Source organism: Haliaeetus albicilla, chromosome 25 (assembly GCF_947461875.1).
Source record: "Haliaeetus albicilla chromosome 25, bHalAlb1.1, whole genome shotgun sequence".
NCBI lineage: Eukaryota > Metazoa > Chordata > Aves > Accipitriformes > Accipitridae > Haliaeetus > Haliaeetus albicilla.
In genome coordinates, this window is record NC_091507.1 from 16,403,017 (window position 1) to 16,429,885 (window position 26,869).

At 38.5% G+C, this 26,869-nt stretch overlaps 1 protein-coding gene across 3 annotated transcripts in view; it reads left to right on the forward strand.

Annotated features, from left to right (window-relative positions):
- Nucleotides 1-25,749, forward strand: part of EIF5B (eukaryotic translation initiation factor 5B) — a 39,475-nt gene extending 13,726 nt beyond the window's left edge. For 2 of the 3 annotated variants that reach the window (XM_069770067.1, XM_069770065.1), the window contains exons 2-24: nt 2,662-2,787; nt 2,877-2,961; nt 3,360-4,011; nt 4,495-4,715; nt 4,896-5,046; nt 6,612-6,707; nt 7,893-7,979; nt 9,460-9,549; nt 11,392-11,687; nt 12,329-12,436; nt 12,583-12,693; nt 13,586-13,653; nt 14,783-14,924; nt 16,401-16,532; nt 17,205-17,387; nt 17,523-17,684; nt 20,099-20,230; nt 21,554-21,685; nt 21,800-21,876; nt 21,998-22,162; nt 23,128-23,266; nt 23,867-24,028; nt 24,965-25,749. In XM_069770067.1, coding sequence (XP_069626168.1) covers nt 3,510-4,011; nt 4,495-4,715; nt 4,896-5,046; nt 6,612-6,707; nt 7,893-7,979; nt 9,460-9,549; nt 11,392-11,687; nt 12,329-12,436; nt 12,583-12,693; nt 13,586-13,653; nt 14,783-14,924; nt 16,401-16,532; nt 17,205-17,387; nt 17,523-17,684; nt 20,099-20,230; nt 21,554-21,685; nt 21,800-21,876; nt 21,998-22,162; nt 23,128-23,266; nt 23,867-24,028; nt 24,965-25,072 — 3,264 coding nt within the window. In that variant the 5' untranslated portion in view covers nt 2,662-2,787; nt 2,877-2,961; nt 3,360-3,509 and the 3' untranslated portion in view covers nt 25,073-25,749. Of the gene's footprint in view, nt 1-1,975; nt 2,014-2,661; nt 2,788-2,876; nt 2,962-3,359; nt 4,012-4,494; nt 4,716-4,895; nt 5,047-6,611; nt 6,708-7,892; nt 7,980-9,459; nt 9,550-11,391; nt 11,688-12,328; nt 12,437-12,582; nt 12,694-13,585; nt 13,654-14,782; nt 14,925-16,400; nt 16,533-17,204; nt 17,388-17,522; nt 17,685-20,098; nt 20,231-21,553; nt 21,686-21,799; nt 21,877-21,997; nt 22,163-23,127; nt 23,267-23,866; nt 24,029-24,964 lie in introns of those variants that run through there. The other variant, XM_069770066.1, reaches the window with a different exon arrangement.
- The last annotated feature ends 1,120 nt before the right edge of the window (nt 25,750-26,869 follow it).

A 26,869-nucleotide genomic window follows, 5' to 3' on the forward strand; every position in this document is an offset into this window, starting at 1 on the left:
CTTCATTATTATTCCTAAACTGTTCTTCCTGGTGGGTGTTAAAGCTTAATGTCTATGAATTAGTTTTTTCAGTTTTTGATTTGAGAGATTTTTTTCTCCAAAGAAGTTTTCTTCTTCAAGGTTCAGTTGAAGTGGGTTGATTTAAAAACAAATAAACCCCCACCCCCTTAAAGCCTGGATCCTGGAAAACAGAAGGTACCATAAGCATCCTCTTTTGCTAGCAGCATAAAACCCATGTATTTTATGTTTGGGCATAACTTTCTGCAAAGTTGCAATTTCAGAAGTCAGTCTTGAGAATATTCCTGTAAAATACAAGCTGTTTAAAGGCTTGGTTCTTTAATATCACTACAACCATATGGTTAAGATCCTGTAGTAGTGGGAGCGGTACAGCCATGGAATAAGTAGTAGTGAAGCTTATATTTTGGTCTCTTCAAACTATTTCAAGCTTGGATTTGACTCAATCTTCTCTGTTAACTCCTAGAGTAGAAGGAAATAAGCAAGTGTGCTTAATAAACTGATATGCTGCACTTAATACAAAAAGAAGTGTGAGGGCCTATGTGTGGGCCTAGATGTAATATAGTTAGCCTGATATTAGGGCTTTAACTGTAGGTGTAGAGTTGATTGTTGACATTTTTATTTCAGCTCTCTATGTTACCCCCGGTGCACAGCCAGTTAAAGTGCTTATAAAAACAGCTCTTAAAATTGCCGAAACATCAAGTCAGCTGTTCTTAAGGTGGAAATGGCCAAAAAGTTTATTCTTTCTTCTTCAGGGAGGTGGGGATTGGTTTAGAAATCTTGCATTAACTATTTGAGAGTTACATTTCTTTGAAAAATGTATTACTTATGATGTCAGCACATAAGAGGTACTACTAGGTATATCCAAGGCATGTTTTTTCTTCTCTTGACTAAAAGTAAGTATCTCTGATAATGAAGATGCTGTACAGTGAAGTGTTTCTTTGTGCTGCTTTTTATTTGTATTGTTCAGTCTATATAGAAGAAAATTTAAGACCTTAAAAATACAAATAATCAATCTTCGCCTTTAAAAAAAAAAGGATGTGCATTGTTGCTTACTTGTGCTATTGTGCTTATTTGTGCTATACAGACAGTGTTTAGTGACTTGCTTATGCCAGATATTTGGGATAAAATGGGTTTGTGAATGTCAGCATTCACATAAACTCGTAAAATGATTCTTTTGGCCCTCTCCTTTTGCAAAGGGAAATACAACTTAGACTTACTGAATTTCAGACTCTTTAAAGGAATAAGTATGTACTTGATTTTCTTTATTAATATTCAACTTCTGGGTTTGTAAACTGGCAAGGCTGAAGCTCTGGTAGTTTAGAATTGGCTGATATCTTGGAGGTCCTGAATTTGGAAGAAATTTATTTCCCTTATTTTCTGGATATAGATTCAGGTATTTGGTGGGTCACCCTTTGGCTGGCTAGTCTTAAGTCGGTAATAATAATTAAGACAGTGAAATTGTGAAACAAAGAACAGTTTTCTGCCCACATATCCAAGAGGGAGTTAGATGAGATACTAATAGCATATTGATTAAATGGGTTTTGAAACTTCAAGCTGTGAGGAAAGTAGCATCCTAATATTTGCTACTTTAATAGACCAGTTTTGGTCTGAGTAGCAAAGTTCTAAGTGTGAAGCAGGGAATAGGTAAGTCTCCTTTCTTAAATTTGTATTGTGAGTGTGATTAGGTAGAAAAACCTCTGGACACTAGACATAGTCTTTGCTCAATTCTTGTGGTACAAGTCAAGAAAAAAGTGCATCTGAACTACAACTATTGATAAAGGACAGGAAAAAAGCCACTTCTGCTCACTTGCAGATGAGAGGTTATTTATAGCAAGAAAAGAAAATGCTTTTGAAAGAGAAACTTGATATAATGAAGATCTAATAAGGAAGGATGCATATTGCAGATGCCTTGTGAAACTTCTTTTGGCTTTCTTTAGGTCTGGGAGAGGTAACACAAAGGCAAGTAGTGGAAATGGTTGTGTGCCAACTGCATTGGTATGTTTTATGATCTGCTTTTGAGTCTGGCTAGGGGCTGAATGGTTCTGTGTGACTTCTTTTCTTGAAAGCTAAGAATAAAACTTTTCAGTCTGATGGCAAAGCATAGGTAACTGGTACATCATAAGTTGGAAGCTGTGAAGAACTTCCACTTATTTGCCAAATAAAAGTGGTTCTTAATAGAATTTCCTGGTTACTAAATTGCAAGATTTCTTCTATTTGTGCTTCATTTTTACACTTTCATTGTGGGGGCTGCTTTTCTATCAATAACACTATGATTTGAAGGGTTAAACAATCTATCTTTTGGGGGAACAAAGTGAAACAGTCCAGGTATGTTCTTCCAAGAAGTTTTATCAAATCTCCCATCTAAACTTTTAAAGTCAGTATTGCAAGAACTGAACATATTTTACTGTTCCACCTCCCTTCAAGCAAATGACATGTGTGAAGATTTTTCCTTTTCATCCTACTGGATGGAATAAGGTAATAGTGCATAATGGTTTGTTAAATGTGGTTTTTGCCCCTGCATTGTTTATGTTTTGTGATTGATTTTACATTTTGAAGCTTTTGTTTGTTTTATGCAGATGGCTTCTACTTATGTAAACTTAACGTTTGGACCCTTGATAACGCTGCTTTCCTTTTGCATTTTAGTGCGAAAGATGATATTGATATTGATGCCCTTGCTGCTGAGATAGAAGGTGCAGGAGCTGCAAAGGAGCAAGAGCCTCAGAAATCCAAAGGCAAAAAGAAAAAAGAGAAGAAGAAACAGGATTTTGAGTAAGCTTGGTTTTTTTCTATCTGTCTTATTTTATTCCATTATACAAAAACTCAGTTACTTAAGTACCATAACTTCTTTCTTATTTTAGTGAAGATGATATCCTGAAGGAGCTGGAAGAACTTTCAATAGAGGCACAAGGAGGGAAAGTTGACAGGGAACCTTCTACAGGAAAGGTGAACACTGAAAGGGAGGTGGGCTATTTAATAGGAAATAGTTGAAATATGAGATATCTCTGTCCCAGGAAAGTTCTAGCGTTGTGGTGTAGCTGGAGTTCCTATGTGAAACATGCAGCTAGCATATATTTTTAATTATACTTGATTGTATTTTCATGGTAAAGTCAATTGTGAAAGATTTTACCAGAAGCCATGTCTTCATGCTGATAATTATTCAAAGCCAATCAGAATAAATTTTAGTTGTGGGCTGAGGTGTAGTACACTCAGCAGGAATAGTTATTGCTTTCAGACTTTGTCTTCGATAAAAGAAGTTTTTCTTGACATCTCTGAATGCTACTTCTTAGCTCACAATAGCAAGTGATTTTTCATGGCTGATTATTGAATTGTTTAATTACCAGGTTGAAAATGACAATGAAGAAAGCTTATCAAAACAAGATAAAAAAAGGAAAGGGAAGAGTAAAAAAGCTAATCTGGAAAATGACTATGACAGTGAGGAAGTGGAAGATAAAGATAAAAAATCTAAAAAAACTCAGAAAGCAAGACAAGACATGCTTTCTGGCAGTGATGATGATGATCATGAGACACAGCTTAAGAAAAGCAAAGGGAAAACTCAGAAGTCAAATAAAAAGCATGATCTCTCAGAAGAAGATGAAACTAACATTAAGAAAAGCAAAGACCGTGCAGGGGCAGTGTCTACAGGTGAGAGTGGTGATGAATCAGATGAATTCTCCCAATCTAGAAAAGGACAAAAGAAAAACCAAAAACCAAAGTCCACTCCTGCTGCTGAAAGTGGTGATGATGAAGAAGAACCTTCATTCAAAGTAAAAACAGTGGCTCAGAAGAAGGCAGAAAAAAAAGAACGTGAAAGGAAAAAACGTGAGGAAGAAAAAGCCAAACTGAGGAAGCAGAAAGAGAAGGAAGAATTAGAAGGTGGTAAAGAACCAGCAAAGCCAAAGGAAGCTCAAAAAAAAGCTGAAGGGAAGGCTTCTCCTGAAGTCATGGCAGCCCCTGGCCCTGGGGAGAAAGGAGAGACTCCTGCAGGAGCAGAGGGTTTGTAACATGGTTTCTAAAACTGTAACTTAAACACTGTAGCTTTTGTAAGAGGGCCAAAGAGTTGGCAGGCAGTGAGAATGATTTGGTGCTTTATTCTCAATCTGGAATACTGGACACTTGGTAGCCTTGTCTGCCTCTTTGTGTTCGCTCACATGTGGCTGTTTTTTCTGGCCTGTAGTTTGTTCAGGTACATGGGAAAACAAAAGCCAGGTGGTGAATTCTCATTATGATATATTTTTACAGTTCTGTATTGCAAACATACATTTTTCACTTCCTAGTTATTCTGTTACTTTAAGACTTCAGGCCCTGACTTTGTAACTTAAGAGACAGTATTTTTTTTTTTCATTATGAAGTGCTTATGTAGTAGCCAGTAAAAATGTTCCTCATTTGGTGTTATTTATCATATTTGAAACATTAATTGTATTTAGAATAACTTTAAAATTTTTGGGATCTTTGAATGTATGCCTTTTCTTTCTATAGCTGATGACAATGAGGGGGACAAAAAGAAAAAAGACAAGAAAAAAAAGAAAGGTGAGAAAGAAGAAAAAGAGAAAGAGAAGAAAAAGGGTCCCAGTAAAGCCACGGTTAAAGCTATGCAAGAAGCCTTGGCTAAAATGAAAGAGGAGGAGGAAAGGGCAAAAAGAGAGGAGGAAGAACGCATAAGACGACTGGAGGAACTAGAAGCGAAGCGCAAAGAGGAGGTACTGTGTATCTTACTCTGAGGATAGAATAAAGGAGAGGGTAATCTTAAACTGTACCCTTGCTGGTGCAGTTGGTAGATTAGTCCTTAATATGTTTCTCATCAATAGAATATACACATGGCCAGCTTTTGTGTAAAGCATGCTTTAAAATTTCCACTTTTTTTTTAAACTTTTTTCTAGGAACGATTAGAGCAAGAGAGGAAAGAAAGAAAGAAACAGAAGGAAAAAGAGAGGAAGGAGCGTTTGAAGAAGGAGGGAAAACTTTTAACAAAAGCTCAACGAGAAGCCAGAGCCAGAGCGGAGGCTACTCTTAAACTACTCCAAGCTCAGGGTAAGCAGTAAAGTTTAAAATAATAATAATTAAAAAAAAAAAATAAAAAATCATACTCCTTGTTGCTCTGTGTGTGTTTGTTCTATCTGGAGCTAGGAGGGCAAATACTGAGTAATTCCATGTCAAGCTGCTCTGTTGTCAAGGAAGGCAGTGTGTGTGCCCCCCCCCCCTTTTTTTTTTAAAGTAGATTTAAATGTCTGTATATTTTAATCTTACACTTTAAATATCCAACTTTTTAATACACTCCACTTGTGGTTTAAAGATGTTAGTTATGGAACTTAGGAAAAATCACTTCTTTCCATTGCTTAGTCCAAACGCCAGGAAAAGCAGATAGGCTGTGCTGTGTATCTTGTAAGACCGGTGATCTAGATCCTTTTGAATTAATTCATGTGCTCGCTTAAGCAAGTGCATTGTTTTGCTTCAAGTTAGCTAGTCCATGGAAACAGTATATTGTCCTCTTGCATTTTCTTCAGGAAAAGGGTATGTAGGAGCTTTCCTGCTTTTCTGTCAAATATAATCTGTTTCCATTGCAATGAGGTAAATGTATCCAATGTATTGTAAGCCCGTATAAGTTCCTGGTAACTTGTTTGTGGTTAAGGAAAGAAATGAATTCCTGAGTGCTGAGTAGCCTTCTTTTTGTATTTGTAGAGAATACCATCTGACACTTTGCTGGTAGGTGGATGTGTAACGGTAGGAATCTCTGTAGCTAGTAAAATGTTTGGAGCTCTTAAACATACACAAAGGCCATTTCCCTTCAGTCCTTGCTGTAGGTATTGGAATCTGTCTATTTGTGTGCTGCCACAAGTGGATTTTTGTCAAATCCACACTGTAAATCACACAGCACCTGAAGGAATTTTGAATGTTTCAGAAGGTGCAGCAGTAATTAAATTATTAATTTGTCTTTGCACCAAACTTCTGGTTTTAATTGAATCCATTCCAACATTACAGTGCTGTCTTTCTGGTGAGGTGAAGGTGAAGCTGATGAATTGAACCTGGCATTATTTTAATACCTAAAACCATCTATGTTGTTAAAAAAAAACCAAACCAAAACAACCCCAACATTGAGCAAAAGGGAAAATACTATCTAGTGAACAATCTTAAGCTTTTAAGAAGAGCTGTGCCTCTTAACTGTTTCAGATTGTCTGAAAGTAGGATGATTGGCAGACTGGTGTTAAGTCAGTTTTAGCATAACAGACCTTAAATTGACATATGCTTGTTAAACTTGAGGTATGTGTGTTCATGAAATCCTGTATAAGTATGTGATAGCTTTAAACCTGGAGTCTAGGATGAGATTGCTTTTTTGGGCGGGGTGGTATTTTTTTTCCCCCATTATTAATCTAACTTCTTTTTGGGAGCATTCAGAGTATCTGAAGAACTCTACTTTGCTCAAGTTTTGCAGCTTTTGAAAATCAAACTTTTTAAAAAGATAAAATATGCTTTGACCATACTTTCCACTCTTTTCCTTCCCCCACCTTGTGATTTTGGAAAATGTTTCTCATTTAAACCAAAGCTTATGTTTAGTAATTAATCACCTGGATTTTCTTTCTAACAATTCTTTTTTGCAGGTGTTGAAGTGCCATCCAAAGACTCTGTGCCAAAGAAGAGGCCAATATATGAAGACAAAAAGAAAAAGAAGCAGCAGCAGCCCGAAAATAAAGAAGGTGTGGTTTGCGTATAGGGATACTTAATAGATTAGTCACATTTCCGGAAGTGTTTGTGGAATAAATCAGATAATCCTAAACTAATTGTGCTTCAGGGTGCCTGTGAGGTTCTTTTGACACCCCTACCCCCATATGCAAGTGCTGATGTATTAGAATCCTGAAGGCTGCTCACTTAATGCTTTGTTTTACAATCTACTTGGCTGTTATTTTTTTTCCTAACCAGGGTATTTTCTTTAGAATTTCTAAATGTTGGAGATGTGCAGAATGTAAAGGCCTTTTACAAATGTGAGGCTGAATGCTTTGTGTGCATATGTAGGTTAAATACAACGTAGTATAAGTAATAATGACTTGTAATTAAGTCTAAGTTGATGTTGCAGGATGAAAGGGGTTTGATCCTAGTTTTAGTCCTTTTAAGTTGGAGACAATTTTTTGTTTGTTTGTTTTCTTGTATATAAAAACAGTTTTCAGTTTCCAGGGCATGAATAGTTCAGAGAGCTTGCATGTTTGAAAACTTAGAATTTATTGCACTAGCTAGACATAGAGTGAATGTGTTAGAATTTTTTACTTTTGTGCTTCATGGTTTTCCTGTGGGGTTTTTACTGTGGCTCTTCTCAAGACTATTCCTTAGTTTAAAAAAAACCAAACCCTCCTTGCATAAGGTTGCATTTTGTTTTGGGTTTTTTTTTTTTTTAATTTACCTGTTTTTTACATTCAACATGAGTGTTACGTGGCTACTTACGACTTAAAGAGTGTGTATAAAGAATTGAGAATGGTGCTTATCTGAATTGTATTAGTGTTGGGTTTGTTTTTTTTTTAATATGGAACAGTAGAGCAAGAGTGGGTAGTTCATTAGTATGACTTCATTTTCTCTTGTTTTTTAAAGAAAGTTGTGTTTTTTTAATGTTCAAAAGCAGTGGTAATCCTCTTAGCCGATAACTGACCTATCACACAAATCTATTTAACTGCTTACAAAGCCAAATGCTTTTCATATAAGCCACATGCTCTGACTTTGTTTTAGCTCAGTAAGTGGGAGTTCAGTTAGTTTGGTATTACACAAATTCAGATTTTCTTTACTTGTAACAGCACAACTTAAAAATAGAACTTAAATGTGAAGCTGTATGTCTAACTAAGTTGGTTTGCACTTTGGAAGAATGTAGCAAACAATTTGCTTTTTTGCAATTTCAGAAAGCATGGAGGTAACTTCCCCAGCTGAAGATGCGGTAGAACTGGAAACACCAGTAAAAGAGGAGACTCCTCTTCCAGTAGAGCCAGGTTAGTAGTAATGCTAATAAACTTAAAACACATGAGACTGTGTGGCAGTACTGCATGGTAGGTATCATACCTTGTTGGATGGGGGCTCAGTGGCCATCCTTTCTTGAGGTAGTTGCTGTTTTTTTTCTTTACCTAAGGGAGCAACTGATGGAATTTTATGGAATAAAAAGGCATGAAGCTTCAAAATGAGTGTGTAAAGGTCCCTTATTCTGGGTGAACTCCAGTGTTCAATTGGCTTAGGCAACTATCTCAAATAAACACATTCAGTGCCTTATGATTAGCTCCCTTGACTTTTCATTTGCTTTCTAAAAGGCTGTTTTGTCAGTGGTTAGGAGGGGGCAGGGAGGAAATATGCTGCTTCTGGTATTGATACTGCAGTATTCAGTGATTGTATTCTTGGTTACAAATATTTTGTTTTCACAAGTGCTGAATGCAGTGGATATGGGTTAGCTTGTGAAACTGAGTTTCAGCCTAGCAAGTGATTGTTGCCCTCATTTTTGCCTACACACAGTACTTGTTTTGGCAAAATCGCTTTGTACTGGACTTCTTCCTCAGCAAGGAGATTTTCAATTTCTACCCTTATTCTCAAGTCAGACAAATACTGACAAAATTTCCAGCATTTTGAAAACAAATCTGAATGTGTACTCTAATTCTAGTTTGACTTATCTCTTGAAGGAGCAATTGAGACACCACCCCCCCCCCCCCCTACCCCCCCCCCCCCCCCCCCAGAGAAGGGCTCACTGGCAGAACATTAGTTCCCAGTTAATATTCTAGCAGTCTGGAACTTAATCTTCATTTCAAAGAGCTGAAATTTGATGACACTCCTTGTGCTGCAACATATATATTGTTTAATGCCTCTTTTGGAGAGGGTTAAAAGTTTTCGTTTTTCCATTTGTCTGTTACTAAGAGCTGCAGTCTTTTCATATATCTGACTGAATTCCTGCTAGAATGAATATATTTAATGCTTCTGGAATCCATGGTGTAATTATGTTAAGGCACCTGGAGTCCTAAAATAGCACTTTTTATAGACGATTTGTTATTTTCCCACTAATTAAAATTAATATTGTAACCCAACTTGTTTTCTTTTTCTTTGTCACTTTGTTACACATGGCTGATTGTTAATTGGGCAGCTCCTTTCAAGGAACATAGTTGTGGAAGAGGTTTGTGTGGCATGCATTATGCAGGCACTTGCATGATATGCAAACAGGAACTAGATGAATAGTTTAGCTATGTCTTCTAAAAATATGTTTTGCTAGGCAAAGATGCTAGCACTATAAGATTTTGTGGAGAGAACTGAAGATTATTTATTTCTAAAGTATGCAGCATTTTCTGTTGAGGGAACATGGAGATAATTTGGTAGAATTGTGGTAGCAGCAAACCTGTAAGTTGCAGTTGTCAGTATGTCAAAGGAAGGGGTATCTAAAAATGTTGTATGTTGCTGGGCTTTTTCTTTCTTTTCCTTTAATGTTGGATTTCTTAGTTTCGGAAGAAAAGGAGGAAGAAGAAGAAACGGAAGATGCGGGTTTGGATGACTGGGAAGCTATGGTTAGTGATGAAGATGGAGAGAAAGGTGGGCATGTAAACACCAAATGGATGCTTTTTCTGATTAAGAGGTTTCTTTGGGCTGCGTTTTTTGTTTCTGTAGAAAACAATTTGTGTTTAGATTCTCCCCCTGCCCCATTAGATAAATTGTGAGGCAAGTGTGATGATAAATAGATATAAGATCCTCTTCTCAAAGGCAGAGCTTTCAGAAACTGTACAAATACTGCTCAAGGACCACCCTTTGGAAATACTCATATGTGCAGTTATCACCTAAAATAAATCCGTTGGAATTTTTTGTTCATATTTATGGGAGTAAAAATCCTCTTCTCTTAATATGTGGTTAAACCACCTCTGGGAGTTTAGGGAAACCTTTTACTTGGTACTGTATTCCACTAGTAACCACTCCAAAGCCATAACTGTTTTACTACACAAATCTGGCAACATCTAGGAGAGTGCCTTTGAGACAGGTTTTCAAAGTGGGAGACTAAGATGGTGAGAAGGTTAGTGTGCATGCATTATAGTATGTTCTAGATACCTTCTCTCATCTGCTGCTTTGAGAGGCAGGTGCAGAAGAAAGGAAAGAATTGCCAGAATGTTCATATTGGAGTGCTTATATGCCAAAGCCCGTATTCTGTCTGTGGCCAACAGCAATGTTTATGGGGAGGTTAGAGCTGCACAAGAATGCAGGGATAACTTCTCGGGTGTTTTCTTCCAGTGGTGGAGAAAGCCATATTGCTGCGAGTCTTCCTGAACAGGAGTTGATCACTGTTCTTAGCGCTGCCATGATGCGTCTTCATTGTTTCTTAAGATAAAAGACTATTCATCAAGTATTTTTTTGTCTTGCTCAGCCCTATACTTCTGGCAGCTGTGCTTTTAAGTGTAGTACTTCATATACATACATGTACAGCAGTATCGATTTTATTTCAGCACAAGTGTGTGTTCCTGTGGTGCTGGACTGCTCTACTTTGAGTTCTAAGGGCTGCTCACCTTCTTGAAAGTCTGTTGTAGTGTTGCCACTGTCCTGGGGAGAATGTCACGTCCCACTTCTTGCTGCTTGGATTTCAAGGATCTGGCAATGTGATCCAGAAAAAGAGCCTTCCTGGGAATTAGATTTAATGTATTACTAAGCTGATGGACTTTCAGTGTAGCAAGGAAACATAACTAATCTCTAAGAGCAGTGAGCCTCCTAGCAGCTCTGTAAGGAAGAGAATGCATGGCTTTAAAGTGTTCATTAGCTTGTCTCTTACGTTTTTTGCAAGTATGATAAACGGGAAGCTTTCAAAGAAAGAAAATTACTTTTTGATAATTCTTTTTGTTTGTTTACTGAAGAATTCCTCTGAAAAACGTTAATCTTATCTGAACAGTCTAGGAGAACCTTAAGATGAGATTTTTAAAAGGTGTACAAGAGACTATTTGTTCTGATTTGTTACTTCTGCTTAAATGTGCATTCCTGATCAGTAATACACAGAATCCATATTGTGTTGAATTTTGGAGTATTTTGGCTTTCTGTTTGAAGGTGTTACTGCATTTCTTCCTTTATGAAGAGCATACAGCTTTAAAGAATGTCACTTCATCTGAATATTTGCAAACAATGTCATGCTAAGTGTGCTGATAATATCATTCCTCCCCTCACCCCAGACTCAGGCTGCTTGCACAGATTCTAAACACAAGTCAGCAGCTCTGAACATGAAACACTTTTTTTTATATTGAAAGTTGAAAAATTATCTTGAATAGCACTTCTTGATTGGAACCTACTCTCAGTCCTCACTCTTCTACTGTAGTCTCTCTTTGGTTTTTTTTGTTGCCCTCTCCCCCGCAAGTGTGAATTTGATAGAGAATTTTTACTTTAGATTTTGGATTTTTTTGACAGAGAGCAAACCTGTCCATATTGAAGTCAAAGAACAAAATGAAGTGGATGAGGAAGAGGAGGAGGAAGAAGATGAGGAGGAAGATGAAGAAGAGAGTGAAGAATCTGAAGATAGTGAAGGGAGTGAAGATGAGGATGAAAAGACTTCAGATGAGAGAGAGGCAGACTCCCAAGCTGTTGGAAAGCAATCTATGGAAAAAAAGCCCAGCAAGGAAATTAGCTCTGATTCTGAGTACGACTCTGATGATGACCGCACTAAGGAAGAGCGTGCTTATGACAAAGCTAAACGGAGAATCGAGGTATTAAGATACAGCTTTATTTGAACAGCTGGACTCCTGTGTTGTATAAGAAACAACTTAATGTTCAGTTCATTGAAAAGTCTTTCAACCTTATTTGTCAAAATGATGGCTGTGCCATGACTAAAATTTAGGCAGGTCCAGAAATTGGGTTAATTAAGAAAAAATACCTGGTTTTTGCCTGAAGATGAAGTATTTGGTTTTAGACAACTAGATCACAAAGAATGTGCACTTAAGTGTTGTTCCCCTCCACCTCTCCCCCTCCTGGAGAAGGAAGCTTTTATCCTTTACAGATAGATATTTCAGAGTTTTAAAGGATGTATTTCTAAACTGTTCAACATTTTTGGGGCTGCTAATGTCTTCTGTTTCCTTACCCAAGGTGCTTCTTCAGAATGCACCATCAACAAAGCTACATGTTAGTGGGTATAACAACTTAGCCTACTAGAATGTAAACAAACCCAACTGAACAAAAACTTAACTGTTAGTTGTAAATTTTTGATTTGCCAAAAGAGGGATGACAGATGTTGAACTGCCTTGAAAACTTAAGTTCCAGTTAACTGTTTTATATATGTATGTAATCAAGTCAAGAGGTGAGTTGTGGTTTTTGGTTTATACTTAGCAATTTTTATGTGTCTCTTGCATAGAAGCGACGAGCTGAAAACAGCAAAAATATGAACACTGAAAAGCTTAGAGCACCAGTTATCTGTGTCCTGGGGCATGTAGACACAGGCAAGACCAAAATTTTAGACAAGGTAAGATGTGGAATGTGAAGGCACTGCCTGTGCATCTTGTTTATGCATGTGTTTTTTTTGTTGAAAATAGAAAGACTTAAAGTATACTCAAAGAGATTACTTTAGTCTCTTACATGTAAGTATTTCTGGTCTTTTTATGTCTTTAGCTCCGCCATACTCATGTACAGGACAGTGAAGCTGGTGGTATCACTCAGCAGATTGGTGCGACTAATGTTCCCCTTGAAGCTATTAACGAGCAAACTAAGATGGTGAAAAATGTAAGTTGTAGCACTTCGAAGACTGTTTTTTAAAAAAATACGAAATGTAAACTAGTTAAGGCCTTGTGAGATTTCCTGACGTGGGCAGATGTACTTTACCCCCGTCTCTATATTGGGGTTGATTGTTTTTTAATTCCTATCCTTCCCCCCTGCCCAAAGGGGAGGCTGTCTCATTTTTCATTTTAGTTGATATGTTTGGTTTCAGTTAATGCATTGCTACTTCTTCAGAAAAATACACAAATACTGCTCACTCTGTTCTGGACAGTACACATATGTACAGAGACTGCTTATTTGTCAGTATTTTGATTGTAAATTGAGACTTTTGAAACTTACTGAGTGTATTTTCTGTTAAAAACTTACCTTTTTACTGTGTGTGCTGAAATTGGGCCAATTCCTGGGTGATGAATTTTATTTTGTTACAGAAATAGTAACTGTTCTGTATTGCTTGTTTTGGATACTATATTCTATTTTGCTTGCAGCAGCAGCTGACTGAAAATCCTTGGTAGTGATGACTTTTTCCAAGATTTTACTCAATTTATTAAAAATGTAAAGTCAGTGGAGAGGAGGAAATCTTCAAGACAAGAATGATAAATCTCATGAGCCTGAACTATTTTTTCCTCTGTAGGCTGTCTTGTCTTACAAATTTTAGCTGAGCTTATGGCCACTTGATACCTAGGGGAATGTGCTGCATCATTTTTTTTATATTGAAATGAGGTTTGACTGATTTGGTTTGGAGGGTGCTGGCCTTTCTTAAAATATGTAGCTGGAATTTTAAAGTAAAGGCTGTCAGTAATGCTGCCAGCTCTTAGTTTTTTGTTTGCGGTTGTTTTTTTTTTTTTTTTTTTCCTTCTTCTGTAATCTTTACAAGATGGCTAATATTTTGAAATGTTAGTTTGACAGAGAGAACATAAAAATTCCAGGCATGCTGATAATCGACACTCCAGGACATGAGTCTTTCAGGTAATGTTTTCTCACAATATAGTACTTTCCAGAAGTGATGGCTAGAGTGTCTAGATATATTTTTAACCAAGTGCTAGGTCTTTGCCTAATCCATTGTGTTTCTTTTCACTTTAAAAAAACCCAACAACCTAAAGTAGAGGAGTAAGTGGATTTGCTTAGTTTGCAGGTGCTTTTTATATCTGGTTAATTTTCTGTCTTTGTGCCAATTGAGCCATGAATTATCTGAAAAAGCATGTAAATAACTTGTTTCTTAATAGTTAGTGTAAGAGGAAAGACGGAAGTAGGAAGCTAGCTGGAGAAGAAAAGGTGAGGATTTCAGGTGACATAAGTACTCTGCTACGAAAAATTAAAACTTCTGTCCTAGCCTTCAGTTCATAGTGTCCCAGTTAAGGTAACTGAGTTCATAATACTGAAAGTTAACCAGTTGCACAAGTCAGCTGAGTCTTTAGCAGAGATCATATGCTGTCTAGGAACACCAGTGGCATGCAGGCAAGCCACTAAATCAACTCCTAAGTTTAAAACGTGATATGCATAACTGTACTCATGTGGTAGTGCTCAGGTGAAATCTCCAAACAGAAGGATTAAGACTTTGATGTGACATTCTTAAACATAAACCTTGCAAGCATTGCAGTGCCATGTCTTAGGGCACTTGGTAATGTTCCGATCAGTTCCTCGGCATCATACCACTTACAGCTCTTCATCTTCTAGCCAGGTTTTGTTTGGCACCAAAGATGTCTGATAATCTTAGTGTTTATGTAGTATTGTATAATAAACCATCTTGTTCGATTTTGCACTCCTGTGTTTCATTGTAACCGTCTGAATTCTCACTCAGGAAAAATCAGAACACATCTCAACTTGTAAAAAAATATAGAATAATAGGAAAACTCTTGGGAGAATACTAGTTTCTTATTTTTGCTTACACATACTCTAACATATTCTGTTAAATGGAATTTACACAGTATGATTTGAATATTTTTTGATATAGTTTACATTTTTGAGGGAAAAATAACTACTTGATCAGCTTTAGCTTTTTGTTGGTCAGTGTATGTTTGACATTGTATTTGGTGTTTTTATTAAAGTTCTGTTGCTATGTGACTGATTCTTTTTTTCTTTCCTCTTACTGCCACAGCAATCTAAGAAATAGAGGAAGCTCACTTTGTGATATTGCTATACTTGTAGTTGACATCATGCATGGTTTGGAGCCACAGACAATTGAATCAATAAATCTGTTGAAATCAAAGAAATGCCCCTTTATAGTAGCTCTCAACAAGGTAAGATAGTTTTTTACTCTAATAGTGTGTTTTTCTACTCTAATAGTATATTTGGCATCTGACAGTTTTCTGCTTTCTTCCATGAACTTGAATTGTTTGTGTAAAGTCTAAAGCGGTGGCTCGTAGATCCTCTCTATTGCATTTTTTTTATGTCCTTGATACCCTAATGGCTTTACAGGAGTTTTGCAGAACAATCTATCAGTTCTTATCAGAGTCCTTACTGATAAGTTTCTTTATATTATGTAACTTTTGTATATGGTTCACACTTCTGAAGTTGTACTTCAGTTTTGGGGGGGGGGGGGGTTCTTGCACCTACTTATATGGATTTGTGTGCATTTTCTGATAAAATTGAAAGACAAGCTTTGTGTTGAAAAGTCTTACTTTATTTTAGCTACTGATGCTTGTTAGTTTGAGTTGAAGACAAGCTGGCTTTTAAGCTCATGGAACAGTAATGTTGATCACTGGTGGGAAGTATTTCAGGCTCTGCAATATTAGATGGTAAAGCCAGTTATTTTCAGCCTTGTTTTTAGAAATCCCGTGCATGAGAAATTACACTGGCTGTTTGTGATGGCTTACATGAGTTACCATAAGGAAATTGCTTGTGTCCAATGACTTTGGATACTATCTGACATGCTGACAGAGAACTTACAGAAGGGTATTCGTGTGCACTATCAAAATTACAGTACACTTTAAAAAATGAAGTAAGCATTACGATTGAAGGCTGTTGAAACTGAGGCGGCTATTATTTCATTGCTGAAAACACCTGCTTTTTAAAAATGAATATTGGATGGAGAGGTGTTAAGGCCTACAGTGAGCCTGAGATTAAATAGCCAGTAGTTCTTGCATTTCAGGTTATAGTTCTATCATTTGACCAGGCTGTAATCTGTTTTCTAAAGATGTGGTTTTGATTTGTACAGCAAATGTAATAGTTTCTTGGACTAAGTCCATCCTGCTTTGAAAACTACTTAGGGAGGTATTTCTGAAGTCTGCAGTTGTGTCTTTTGAACAACCCCCCTGTGATCCTTTCTCTGTAGCAACATGGTAAAGGGCCCAAATTCACCAGTAAATTTTAAACCTTCTTTGCAAAACTAGTACAGTCTCTTTTCAGGAAAACCCCCCCCCACCTTTTTTGTTATGTATGTGAAGGTATATGTTGGTGTCTTCTGAATGTTTTACCTCAAACTTGATGTAATTAATGTATATAAACTTTTCCCATATGAACCTAGATTATTATAGCTTGAATTTTTAAAACCTGAAGTAGTATTGCTGTCATGAAATACTGTCTGACATTGGGTAAATACATTAACAGAGATAAATATAGCAGCTAAAGCAAATAAAAAGATTTAATTTGATTACTGGAGCAAATAGATGGCTAGCTATGTTGGCTGGTAAAGCATTTATCACAGATGGTGTGGCATAAGCATAAAGATGGTCTTCCGTAAGCTGTGTAAGATGACATATTACTGTATTTTCAAGATTGATAGGTTATATGACTGGAAAAAAAGTCCAGATACAGATGTAGCTGTCACTTTAAAGAAACAGAAAAAGAATACGAAAGATGAATTTGAGGAACGTGCAAAAGCTATCATCGTGGAATTTGCAAAGCAGGTAGGCTGGAATATTGAAGGTTCTTTGGTTAACAAAAGTGATAGTAAAGGTGGTGGGTGGGTGGTGTGGTTTGTGTGTGTGGGTTTTTGCTCAGGGTTTTGGGTGTTGGTTTTTTTTTCCTTTCTTTCCACAATACAACTTGGAATATCAAGAAAACTGTTGCATCTTTTCTGACATGTTGGTGTTTACCTCTCAAACCAAAATTTGTTGTTGTTAAATTAATCTCTTAACTGCTCCATCCTTAGAGTGCTACTTTGGAGAAAAGTAGCAGCTAATTGCTGTGCCTGGTCAATGGAGTCATGAATAGCAGATTAAGTTTTCTGTCCCTATTCTTTTCCTCTTTGGGAATCGCCTGAGAGAATCCCATCTGTCTCTTGTTCCCTTGGTTGCTGGCAGGGCATGAATCACATCAGTTCTGGGAACTTCTGTTGGAGACAAACAATGCTGTCTAGAAGCTAGATGTGGTAATTAGCTTTGTAGAGTTATCCCATACTGCTTCCAAGTGTGGGTTGAGGCTTCATGTTCCATAGCATACTGTCAGGAACAATGTTTTTTTTTTTTTTTAAACTGAGATTTAAAAAATGCAATAGGAATTGAATGGGGTTTAATGTTGCTGTTAATATGGATGTGTATGTATGTTTTTCCCTATATAACTATTAATCCTGATTCCAGGGCTTGAACGCTGCCTTGTTTTATGAGAATAAGGATCCTCGCACTTTTGTTTCTCTTGTACCTACCTCTGCTCACACAGGGGATGGCATGGGAAGTCTGATAGCTCTTCTTGTTGAGCTAACACAAACTATGCTGACCAAGAGACTGGCTGAGTGTCAGGAGCTGAGAGCTCAAGTCATGGAGGTAATTCAACAGCTGTTCTTTGAAATTAATCTAGAAATTTCTCCCTTCCCTGCACCCTTCTTCCTGGTTAAAAAAAAAAAAAAAGTGTGTTTGAAGTGCTTAAATAGGGAGTAACTTTTTACCCCTTTCCTTCAGGTTAAAGCACTGCCAGGCATGGGCACCACTATAGATGTTATTTTGATTAATGGACGCCTGAAAGAAGGAGACACCATTATTGTTCCTGGGGTAGAAGGTCCTATAGTAACTCAAATTAGAGGTCTTCTGCTACCTCCTCCTATGAAGGAGCTACGAGTTAAGGTATGGAAACTGGTTAGTGTATTGACATTTGGAGAAGATTCAGAACCAGAAAAAAAAGCGCCAAGTTTTATAAAAAATGAGAATGTAGCGGAGTGCAGTTAAATTAGCAGTATCTAAGGATGACTTAAAGGGGAAGACAGTGCAGATCCAGTGTTTTTGTGAATGTGTTTGTATATACCTATTGGTGTGTCTGTTATAACAGCGGCAAAGAAAAGGATCAAGGAGTTGCCTTGCAGTGAGGATTAAGATGTGTATGCTTTAATAAAGGATTCAAGCAGGTGGCTATGTGTGAGAGGGAGATCCCCATCTTAAATGGAAATTGGAGTGTACTAGTACAGTGACTTCTGAGTTAAAGTACATATTATTAATAAAAGTGGTTTTTTAATAACAAAAATCATGTTTGCTTTTCTCAAATCTGAGTGTATAAGTGAGTTGCTAGGAGTTGGTGAGTGGTGATGATCAGGATCCCTGCAGAATCTGCAGCCTTTTGTCATTTTCAAGAGTTGTTGGAGGTTTTACTGCCCTAGTTTTGATAGACTGGGGAGAGACACTGAATTTGAGATCCTGCCTGTATTGCTTTCCATGAAAGGAGGAGAGCCACAGAAATGAACAGCTATAAATACATTAATATTAATACATACAATTAAAAGATGATGAAGAGAGCTGCTCTGATTTTTCCTGTTTCAAGGGGGAGGAATAAGTGTCTGCACAGATTTTGCTTAAGGCAGAGAAAACTGTACAGATAACCTAGGTGAATGTCATAGGGCAGGCCTTAAAGGTTTGGTTTAGAGGTGGAAAACTAGTGGTGGGGTCCTAATCTAAGGCTATAACAATTGTGGTGTGCTTCATTTCACTGGAGAACTGTCCCTGCAGGCCACTGTAGTCCTTAGTGTTTAATCTAGTTCCTTCCTCTAAACTTAGATACTCTTGTAAAGTAGCACTAGTAGTTGCGGGGGCCTGGTTTGACATTGTTGTTCTCTCTCTGCTGTAGTGGTCCTCTGTTGTGAGACCGTTGTGGCCTCAGAGGTGCTGAAGGCTGCAGTATTGATGTTGAGGTGGAATCTGAGCAAGAGCTTCTTGGCCTGCTTTAAATAGGAAGACAAGAGCCACTCTTTCCACTTGTGTGTATGGCAGTCTAATCAGCTGTGGGGTAGGACAGTTGTCTTGGAGAATCTAAGTCAGGCTCTCCGCTCTGGAGCGCAGCTTTACAGTAATAACTTGATAATGGCTAGAAAATGGCAAAAGGAAAACTGACATTTATGCTTAGGTATTGTTCTCTGTTTTGTTGGAAGCTGTTGAATATATTCTGGTACTGTGAGGAATGAACTGAAAGCATTTCCATCTATTTGCCTCCCTTTATTTAAAGCAGAAGATAAGAGTTTCACAGACCAGTTTATGAGACTTGAGGTTTTCTTGTGGGACTGAAAAGCAACATAACAGATCACAGGTTCCCATCAACAAGATCTTCAGATGAGTTTCTCACTTTGGTGGGAGATGGAGTATAGGGTACCAGCACCACGATGAAGAACACTGGGTTTGGGAACCTCTAGCTGCGGAACTGGATCTAAGGGAGCTGTTTTTTCTTGAAGCAGGCAATGAGGATACATTTCAATTCAGCCTATCCATGGGGAATTGTCATCCTTGAAATAAGACCCAAATTTTGGGGTGGAGGGCTAAAAAATAGAGGCTTGCAGGAACAAAGTGCTTACTGAGGAAGGAAGCTGCCTTGCAGTTTCAAGAAAGGGATGGGACATCTCCTAAACAAAAGAAATAAAGACAAATTAAAAAATCCCTCCAACATTGATTTAAAGGTCTTCAGGAAATAACTGCTTCTGTGATGCTTTAGAACCATGCCCTGAGTGGGGAGAGATCTTCGAGGTTCCCCTGTGTGGGGAGGAGCACCTGGGAAATCGAGCATGGAACTATGTACATGAGAAGGCTAATGGGAGGCCTCCCTTGGGAGAATGAGACGGCTTTTCCTGCACAGAGCCTTGGGCTGTATCAGCTAAGCTTTAGTGCTTTAGTTGAGCTGTCAGCATCTTCTCCTTACTTCCCTGTGGGGCTGAATTTGAGTTGCTGTTTTTCTTTTTTTAGTGAGCAGCTGCCTATCACTGCTCACTCTTTTCTAGTGTATAATGCCTTTTTGGCCACCTGCTCTCTGTTTTTAGATGATTCCCCCTGTCCTGCCTCTCTTGGTGGGGGTAGGGAGTATCTGAAGGGAGAGGAGCATGCAGACTGAAACATGCAAATGCAAAGTAGAGAAGATCAATGGTGGAAGATGGGAGCTGCTGGGCTTCACTGTCATGCTCTCTGCTGTGCTTGCTGGTGGCAAGTTCTTTAGCTGCTCAGCCCTACTTCGTACTGCTGTGTAGCATCTATGTGAACTCTTTGCTAGGGTGTGTTCTCCTTTTCAGAACCAGTATGAAAAGCACAAAGAGGTCGTTGCTGCTCAAGGTGTGAAGATTCTTGGGAAAGATTTGGAAAAAACATTGGCTGGTTTGCCATTACTTGTAGCTTATAAAGAGGATGAAGTCCCAGTCCTCAAGGTGAGATGGCTAATGTTGAAATAAGACACTTAAACTGAGGGTAACTGAGTTCTCTGGTGATGAAGCTCATTCAAATCTTGAAAGCCCAGTATGCAAGTAACTGGCTTTTTTTGGTTGCATTTTAAGAACTGTTACAAGATCATGCTGTAGCGTTGTGTCCATGTGAAGCATTAGTGTGGTGATGTTTTTAGTATCTTGACCCTTAGCTTTTCCCTGATATTTTGCTGGGGCATCTCTGCTGGTAGAATAAGGTTTGAAAACAAGTATCATAGCATAATTTGACTATATGTTAATTACTGATTTGGTATTTGTAGTAACTTATGCATATATTTCAATTAAATTATATTAGGCAAGTATCTGCTAGTGAAGTTCTTCAAACTATCATAATTGCAAAGCTGATGTAAGACTTCTATAGTAAACTTCTTTTGTGACTTACACTTTAAAAATGGCAGAGGAAAGAATGTAGCTATCTTAAAGCCAAAATTGACATGAGATGCTCCTGTTCTCCAAAGTCAGGAAGCTAGTTTAAAAATGAAACTCACATGTTGATAGTTTACTTTTAACCATAGTTTTACTTTAGCCTTCTGTCTACTTATCTTTGCTTCTAAAGGGAGGCTAATCTTTCAGATCCTCCAAATACAGACATTGTTGCTGGGTACATGAGAGTATGTATGTGCACTGCACTAATAGTAGATATGTGAAGACTTAAAGTAAATGGCAACACCCATTTATCTGTCAGGGGAAGAGACTTGAGTGTTTGGGTTTAAAAGGCATGGGCTCTTAAAAATGTGTTAGGTTTTTTTTGTTTTGTTTTTTTAACCTCTCTGACAACAGCAAAATGGCCCTGCTGCTCTTGCATCCTCTGTTTTGTACCTAAGCCTAAAAAGTGTTCAGAATCCTTTCCAGCTCACAGTTTTAGGAGCATCTGCTTTTATTGTTGATCCTTAGTTAGGCAACCAAAGATATTGCCACACAGTGAGGGATGTGTGTTCACTCAGTCTTGCCAGCAGAAACTTAAAGTGCTGGGGAGAGCCATGTGTAGTCTGCAGAGAAATGTTACTAACTCCCAAGATGGGCATCTGCTTTGTGTTTTATGATCACCTTCTTGCAAAATCCTCAAGTTCAGTTCAGACTTTTCTAATGCCAGAAACAAGCAGCAGTGTACCACAGGGCTGGGCATGACTTACGCTGCAGGTCTGTAAGTTGGTACCTATCAGTATGGCTGTCATACTTTCAGCAGCTCATGAACAGAAAGACTTTGTACCCAGAGGCATAAATAGCAATAGAACTAAAACTTGCTTTTTTCCTTGTTTTGTCCTAAAGGATGAACTAATACATGAACTGAAGCAAACACTGAATGCAATCAAATTAGAAGAGAAAGGTGTTTATGTCCAGGCTTCTACTTTAGGCTCTTTAGAAGCATTACTTGAATTTCTTAAAACATCAGAAGTGCCAGTAAGTACTTCTGTGCTGTGTTGGATGTTGTTGTCTCTATGTTTTAGTTGGTAACTGTTCACTTTTGACTTAGAAAGATTAGTGACTGATTTATGTGGCTTTCTTCTTCAACAGTATTCAGGAATTAATATAGGTCCTGTCCATAAAAAAGATGTTATGAAGGCATCAGTTATGTTGGAGCATGACCCACAGTAAGTAACTTCTTCGCTTTACTATGTTGATAAATACACAGTGGTGTTTCAGAAAGGCCCCCTCCTTAGCTCTGGTTCTACGGTCTGTCTAGTAAACTGTTTGACTTATTTTTACTTACAGATATGCAGTCATTCTAGCATTTGATGTGAGGATTGAACGTGATGCACAGGAAATGGCTGATAGTTTAGGAGTTCGAATTTTTAGTGCTGAAATAATTTATCACTTATTCGATGCCTTCACAAAATATAGACAAGACTACAAAAAACAGAAACAAGAGGAATTCAAGTAAGTAAGAGCAATCCTATTCTGGATGCTTTCCAAATAAATGTCTTAATTGTTTTATTATAAATGAAATTGTATTTAACTTTTTGTTGCCATATTATTATTTAGCATGAAGTTCTGATGGGAAGGAAGGAAAGGAGGAAGAGGATAGGACAGTAACGCCAGTCTAATTGTTTACATCTGGGATTAGGCTTAGTAGGGCGAGAGTTGTGAAGCAGTTACAAGATTTAGCTAAAACTGTCATGTAATGTGGAGTGTTCTTATTAACATTTGCTTTGTATACTTGGCTTCTGTTCCTAGTTTGTGACAGATGGGTTAGTCTTGCAGAGTTAAGAAAACAAAACTAAAGCGATTTGGATTCTATTGTTTCATGTTTATGCAATTCCAGTGTACAGGGCTTAATTCTGACTGCAGTAATATGAATATGCAATCATTTAAGAGTTTATAGGGACCCAGAATTAATTTTTGGAATCTGTGTCATTGGCTGATCCTCAGTAAAGTAAGGACACACAAAATAAATGAAAGTGTATTTCATTTCATATTGATCCCAATTTGAGTTTGTATACCTCAGCATTTAAACTTATTTGTTCACTTTACAAACAAAAATCTTGAATTTTTGGAGTCCCTGTGATGCATCGAGGCAACAATATTTCTATTCCTGTGCTCTTCTGAGACCATAATTATACTGTAAAATTACTATTCCTTTGGTCTTGGTCTTAGTTGACTGCCCAAGCGAGTCAAAATAGAATCCATGCCAGCCATGCTTGATTATTGTTCCCTATAGTTCTTGAAGATCAAGTGTTGACTAGAATTAGCAAGATTGGAAAAGTGTTTTCCTGCTCGATTCCTCCCCAAGTGGCATCCTAACGTAAATGCCCAAGAAGCGTGGGAGAACGCAGAACTATTGATTGCTGTTGTACACTCTTCCAGTACCTATTTCAAAATGCCTTTTCTTTGTCCTCTTCCAGGCATATAGCAGTATTTCCTTGCAAGATGAAAATACTCCCTCAGTTCATTTTCAACTCTCGTGACCCAATAGTGATGGGTGTAGTTGTGGAGGCCGGCCAGGTGAAGCAGGGGACTCCCATGTGTGTACCTAGCAAAAACGTAAGTGAGCTTCTCTTCCCAGCAGACATTTGATCTACCTGGTAGTTCCTGGGATGATGCACCAGGAAATGCTTGCATGCCTTTCCCTGGTGTACAGAGCTTTGGTAGGAGATGAGATTCACACTTTTAGATCAAGTCTCTTTCCCGGTGATCAGCCACCCTACTGTTCCCTGCTAGAACAGAGTTGAGTCCTGTAGTGGGGCATGGCCTCCCAAGCGCTGCAGGGCCCTGCCAGGACGTGTGGCTAGAGGGTATCTGCCAGTAAACCACCCTCCTCCCCCTGCTGTGATTTCTGTATTGCAATATAAAGTAACGAGCAAAATTGTCATTCCTGGTAGCTAATAAGGGGGGAAGTAACTCCTCACATTTTAAAGGATAACAAATGGGCTATTGCAGATCAACTTATGGATAGGTTGATGTCACCGCCCTTTTCAGTATGATGTGCTTACAGTGCAATATGTTTTGCTTTGCCAGTTCTGAAGTGGCTGCTGCACTAGTGCAGTACTTCATATGAGCAAGTTTGTATATATAAACAGGAATTTAAAGTGTGTGCACAGAGGTTTTGTGGATGTGTATTACAGCTTCTTCATTGCATTACAGTTTGTTGAAATTGGAATAGTTACAAGTATTGAAATAAACCATAAACCAGTGGAGGTTGCAAAAAAAGGCCAAGAAGTATGTGTTAAAATAGAACCTATTCCTGGTGAATCACCTAAAATGTATGGACGACATTTTGAAGCAACAGATATCCTCGTCAGTAAGGTAAAAGCAATCTGCATTTTTTGGAGAGGGCTTGACATAGTAGTAGCTTGCTTGAAGTGGAAATGTGACATGAAGCCTGAAAAACAGACTAGGAACCTTCCATCAGAGACTAACAGACACTTGAAATGGGTTTGTGTGTGGCATTGCTCAGCCGAGTTTTTCTGTAGCCTTGTCTTGAGGTTTGTAGTAGTGCCCCTTGAGGACTGAAGGAATGATGTACTGCAGCTAAAAATACCTTGCAGCTTACTGCACCTGAGAGGGCAAAATGCTAAATGAGCTGTTTGCATACTGTTGTGTGTAGCTGGTGCTCAGAGCAGCTTAGCAATCTCCCATGGTATTACAGTGTGATTGTGTTTGCCTAGTTTTGAAATTGTGCAATAAACAGCAATACTTTAGTTGCTCTCATTCTGGAACACTGGGCTTAGATGAGGAGTTGATCCCTTGCTCAGTTTTCTGCTGTCAGAAGCAAAGCCACAGCTCTCCACACTCCTAAGCTTTCCACACTCCTAACTGCTTTAGCTACCATGTTGTAAGACACCCCCTGCCACACACAGACTGGGAGCATGTACCCACAGATGGGGGGCAAGTAGCCACGGGGGCTTTTCAGATGGAGATGCAGGGACTGGGAGTGGTGCTGGGGACCTTGTGGGCAGTGGGAGATCCTCTTCGGTCACAGGTTCTTGCCTTACCGCACGAGGCGCAAGATGGTCTGCGCTGCTGTGGTCTCGAAGACCAGTTAAGGGATGCAAGGAGAAAGAAGGGACACAAATGTGACAGGTTATGCAGCAGATCAGTAGCAAAACTGGGATTAGAATGAGCTTTCCTGCTGTGCAAACTGATGCCCTTTCTTCACATTAATTGCTTCCAATGCACTAAAAGCTGCCTTTATTAATATGCATGTGTATGTTTCTGATGGGTTCGTCTTGTGTATTACAGATCAGTCGTCAGTCCATCGATGCCCTGAAGGACTGGTTCAGGGATGAAATGCAGAAGTCTGACTGGCAGCTTATAGTAGAGCTGAAGAAAGTGTTTGAAATCATCTAGATAACTTTTTACAGCAATGGGGAGGCAGGAATAAATGCGCTATTCCTGTTCTAAAAGTTACCAACAAAGTCATATTGAAGACAGTGTTGGATATATGTTTGGGAGGAAAATATGTGGATAAAATGTTTTCCATGAGAAACCAAGAAATTTACACTGGTTTGACAGTGGTCAATTTACATGTTCCCATGGTTCCAATGTGCCTGTTCACCTCTCCTACTGCCCTTCCTAATACTGGCTGCTGTTTTAAAGTTTGCCCTTCCTTCTCTTACACCTTCCTTCCACCCTTTTTCCCTCCCTCTCTCCAAAATAAAATAAATTGAATTTTTATTACAGAACTAAAGCTCTTTCACTTTTATACTGATGAGATCAGTACTGCAGTATTTGATTAACCAAGCTTCTGCAGACTTTGTGATTCTTGGGACATTTTTGATGTAAGAATTACTTCTTTATTTATGCATACCTCTTCCCTTGACGCTCTTTTCCAACATTCTTCTGCTTTGTGCCTATAGAAATTTTTTTAAATAGAAAAATTAGGCAATTGGATATTTCTGTATTTGCTTTGTGTGAAACAATGATGTAAAGCATAGTTGGCCGCCTTTTACTGCTTGTACAGTTCATGAAAGTCGACCTGTAATCATTATAACGCAGAGCCGCAAATAAAGGAGATGGACATAGTAGCCCATTTGTTTTACAGTTTGCTTCAATAAACAAAGTTTCACTTCATGGGCTGACAGATGTGGAAATGCCGGGCGGAGGCTTGCCTCTCTGTGCTTGGCACAGTAATGGAGGCGTGTTCCAGCAAAGGCGTTTCTTCCCCTGGCGGAACGTGCGCTGCACGTGGTGGTGATCTCGGTGGCTCGTGTCTCCTACTGTGTTCCCAAAGCACTGGAGTTGCAGGCCAGGTGTTTAGCAAGGCAAAATTCCCAGAGGCTCTGCTGGGAGGAGTTTAGAGGTGGCATCTCTTCTCCAGCTGCTGCTCAGAGTTGTGGTAAGCACCTGCAGAACGGTTGTCTGCAAGCGAGCAGTGACTTTGGATGCTGCATCAAAACTGTTGAGTCATCTGACAGCGTGGGACTGAACCAGCTCAAAAGGCGTTTGGTTGATGATGTTTGTGATGACCAGGAGTCAGTCTGTAATCCCAGCATCTTCCCACCCTTCCTTCCTTCCTTCCTTCCTTCCCCTGTGGTTCTCTGCTTAGGATGACAGCTTGCTGTACCCCTGATCAGGTAGTCTCCTGGTAACTTACAGCTCATGCTGAGGGGAGCTAAACAAACACTTTTTCCAAAGCACAAGCTGAAACAAAATCGATAACAATCTGTCATGTAGCTGAGATTTTTAGCATTTAAAATATTTACAACAATTTAACTTGCAATAAGCAGTTTGATCAGATGACTTCTGTCACTTAGATTACTTTTTTTGTCAGGAAAAATCTGGATTTTATAATTGGGATTGGTAGACACCATTACATTAATAACTTACCTCCTTTGGCAATGGAATTTAACTTACTGGATTTTTTTCGGTTTGTTAGACTTTAAACTTGCCCTTGAACAGGACCTTTTCAGTATGGTTGGTGCGTGGTGCAAATTCACATCACTGGGTGTGTCAGTGGTTCAGAACAGAATGATCACAGTGAGGAAACTGCATTTAATTGTAATAATTTTCTTTTGCAAACTATGCAATCATGAAAACTACACTAATAAAAAGTTCTTAAGAACCTGGATGTCAAATGTTGTGGTCTTGATGTATTCTTGACTGTTGCCTCGAATGTGGAAGGGTGTTCTTCCCACAGGTAAAAAC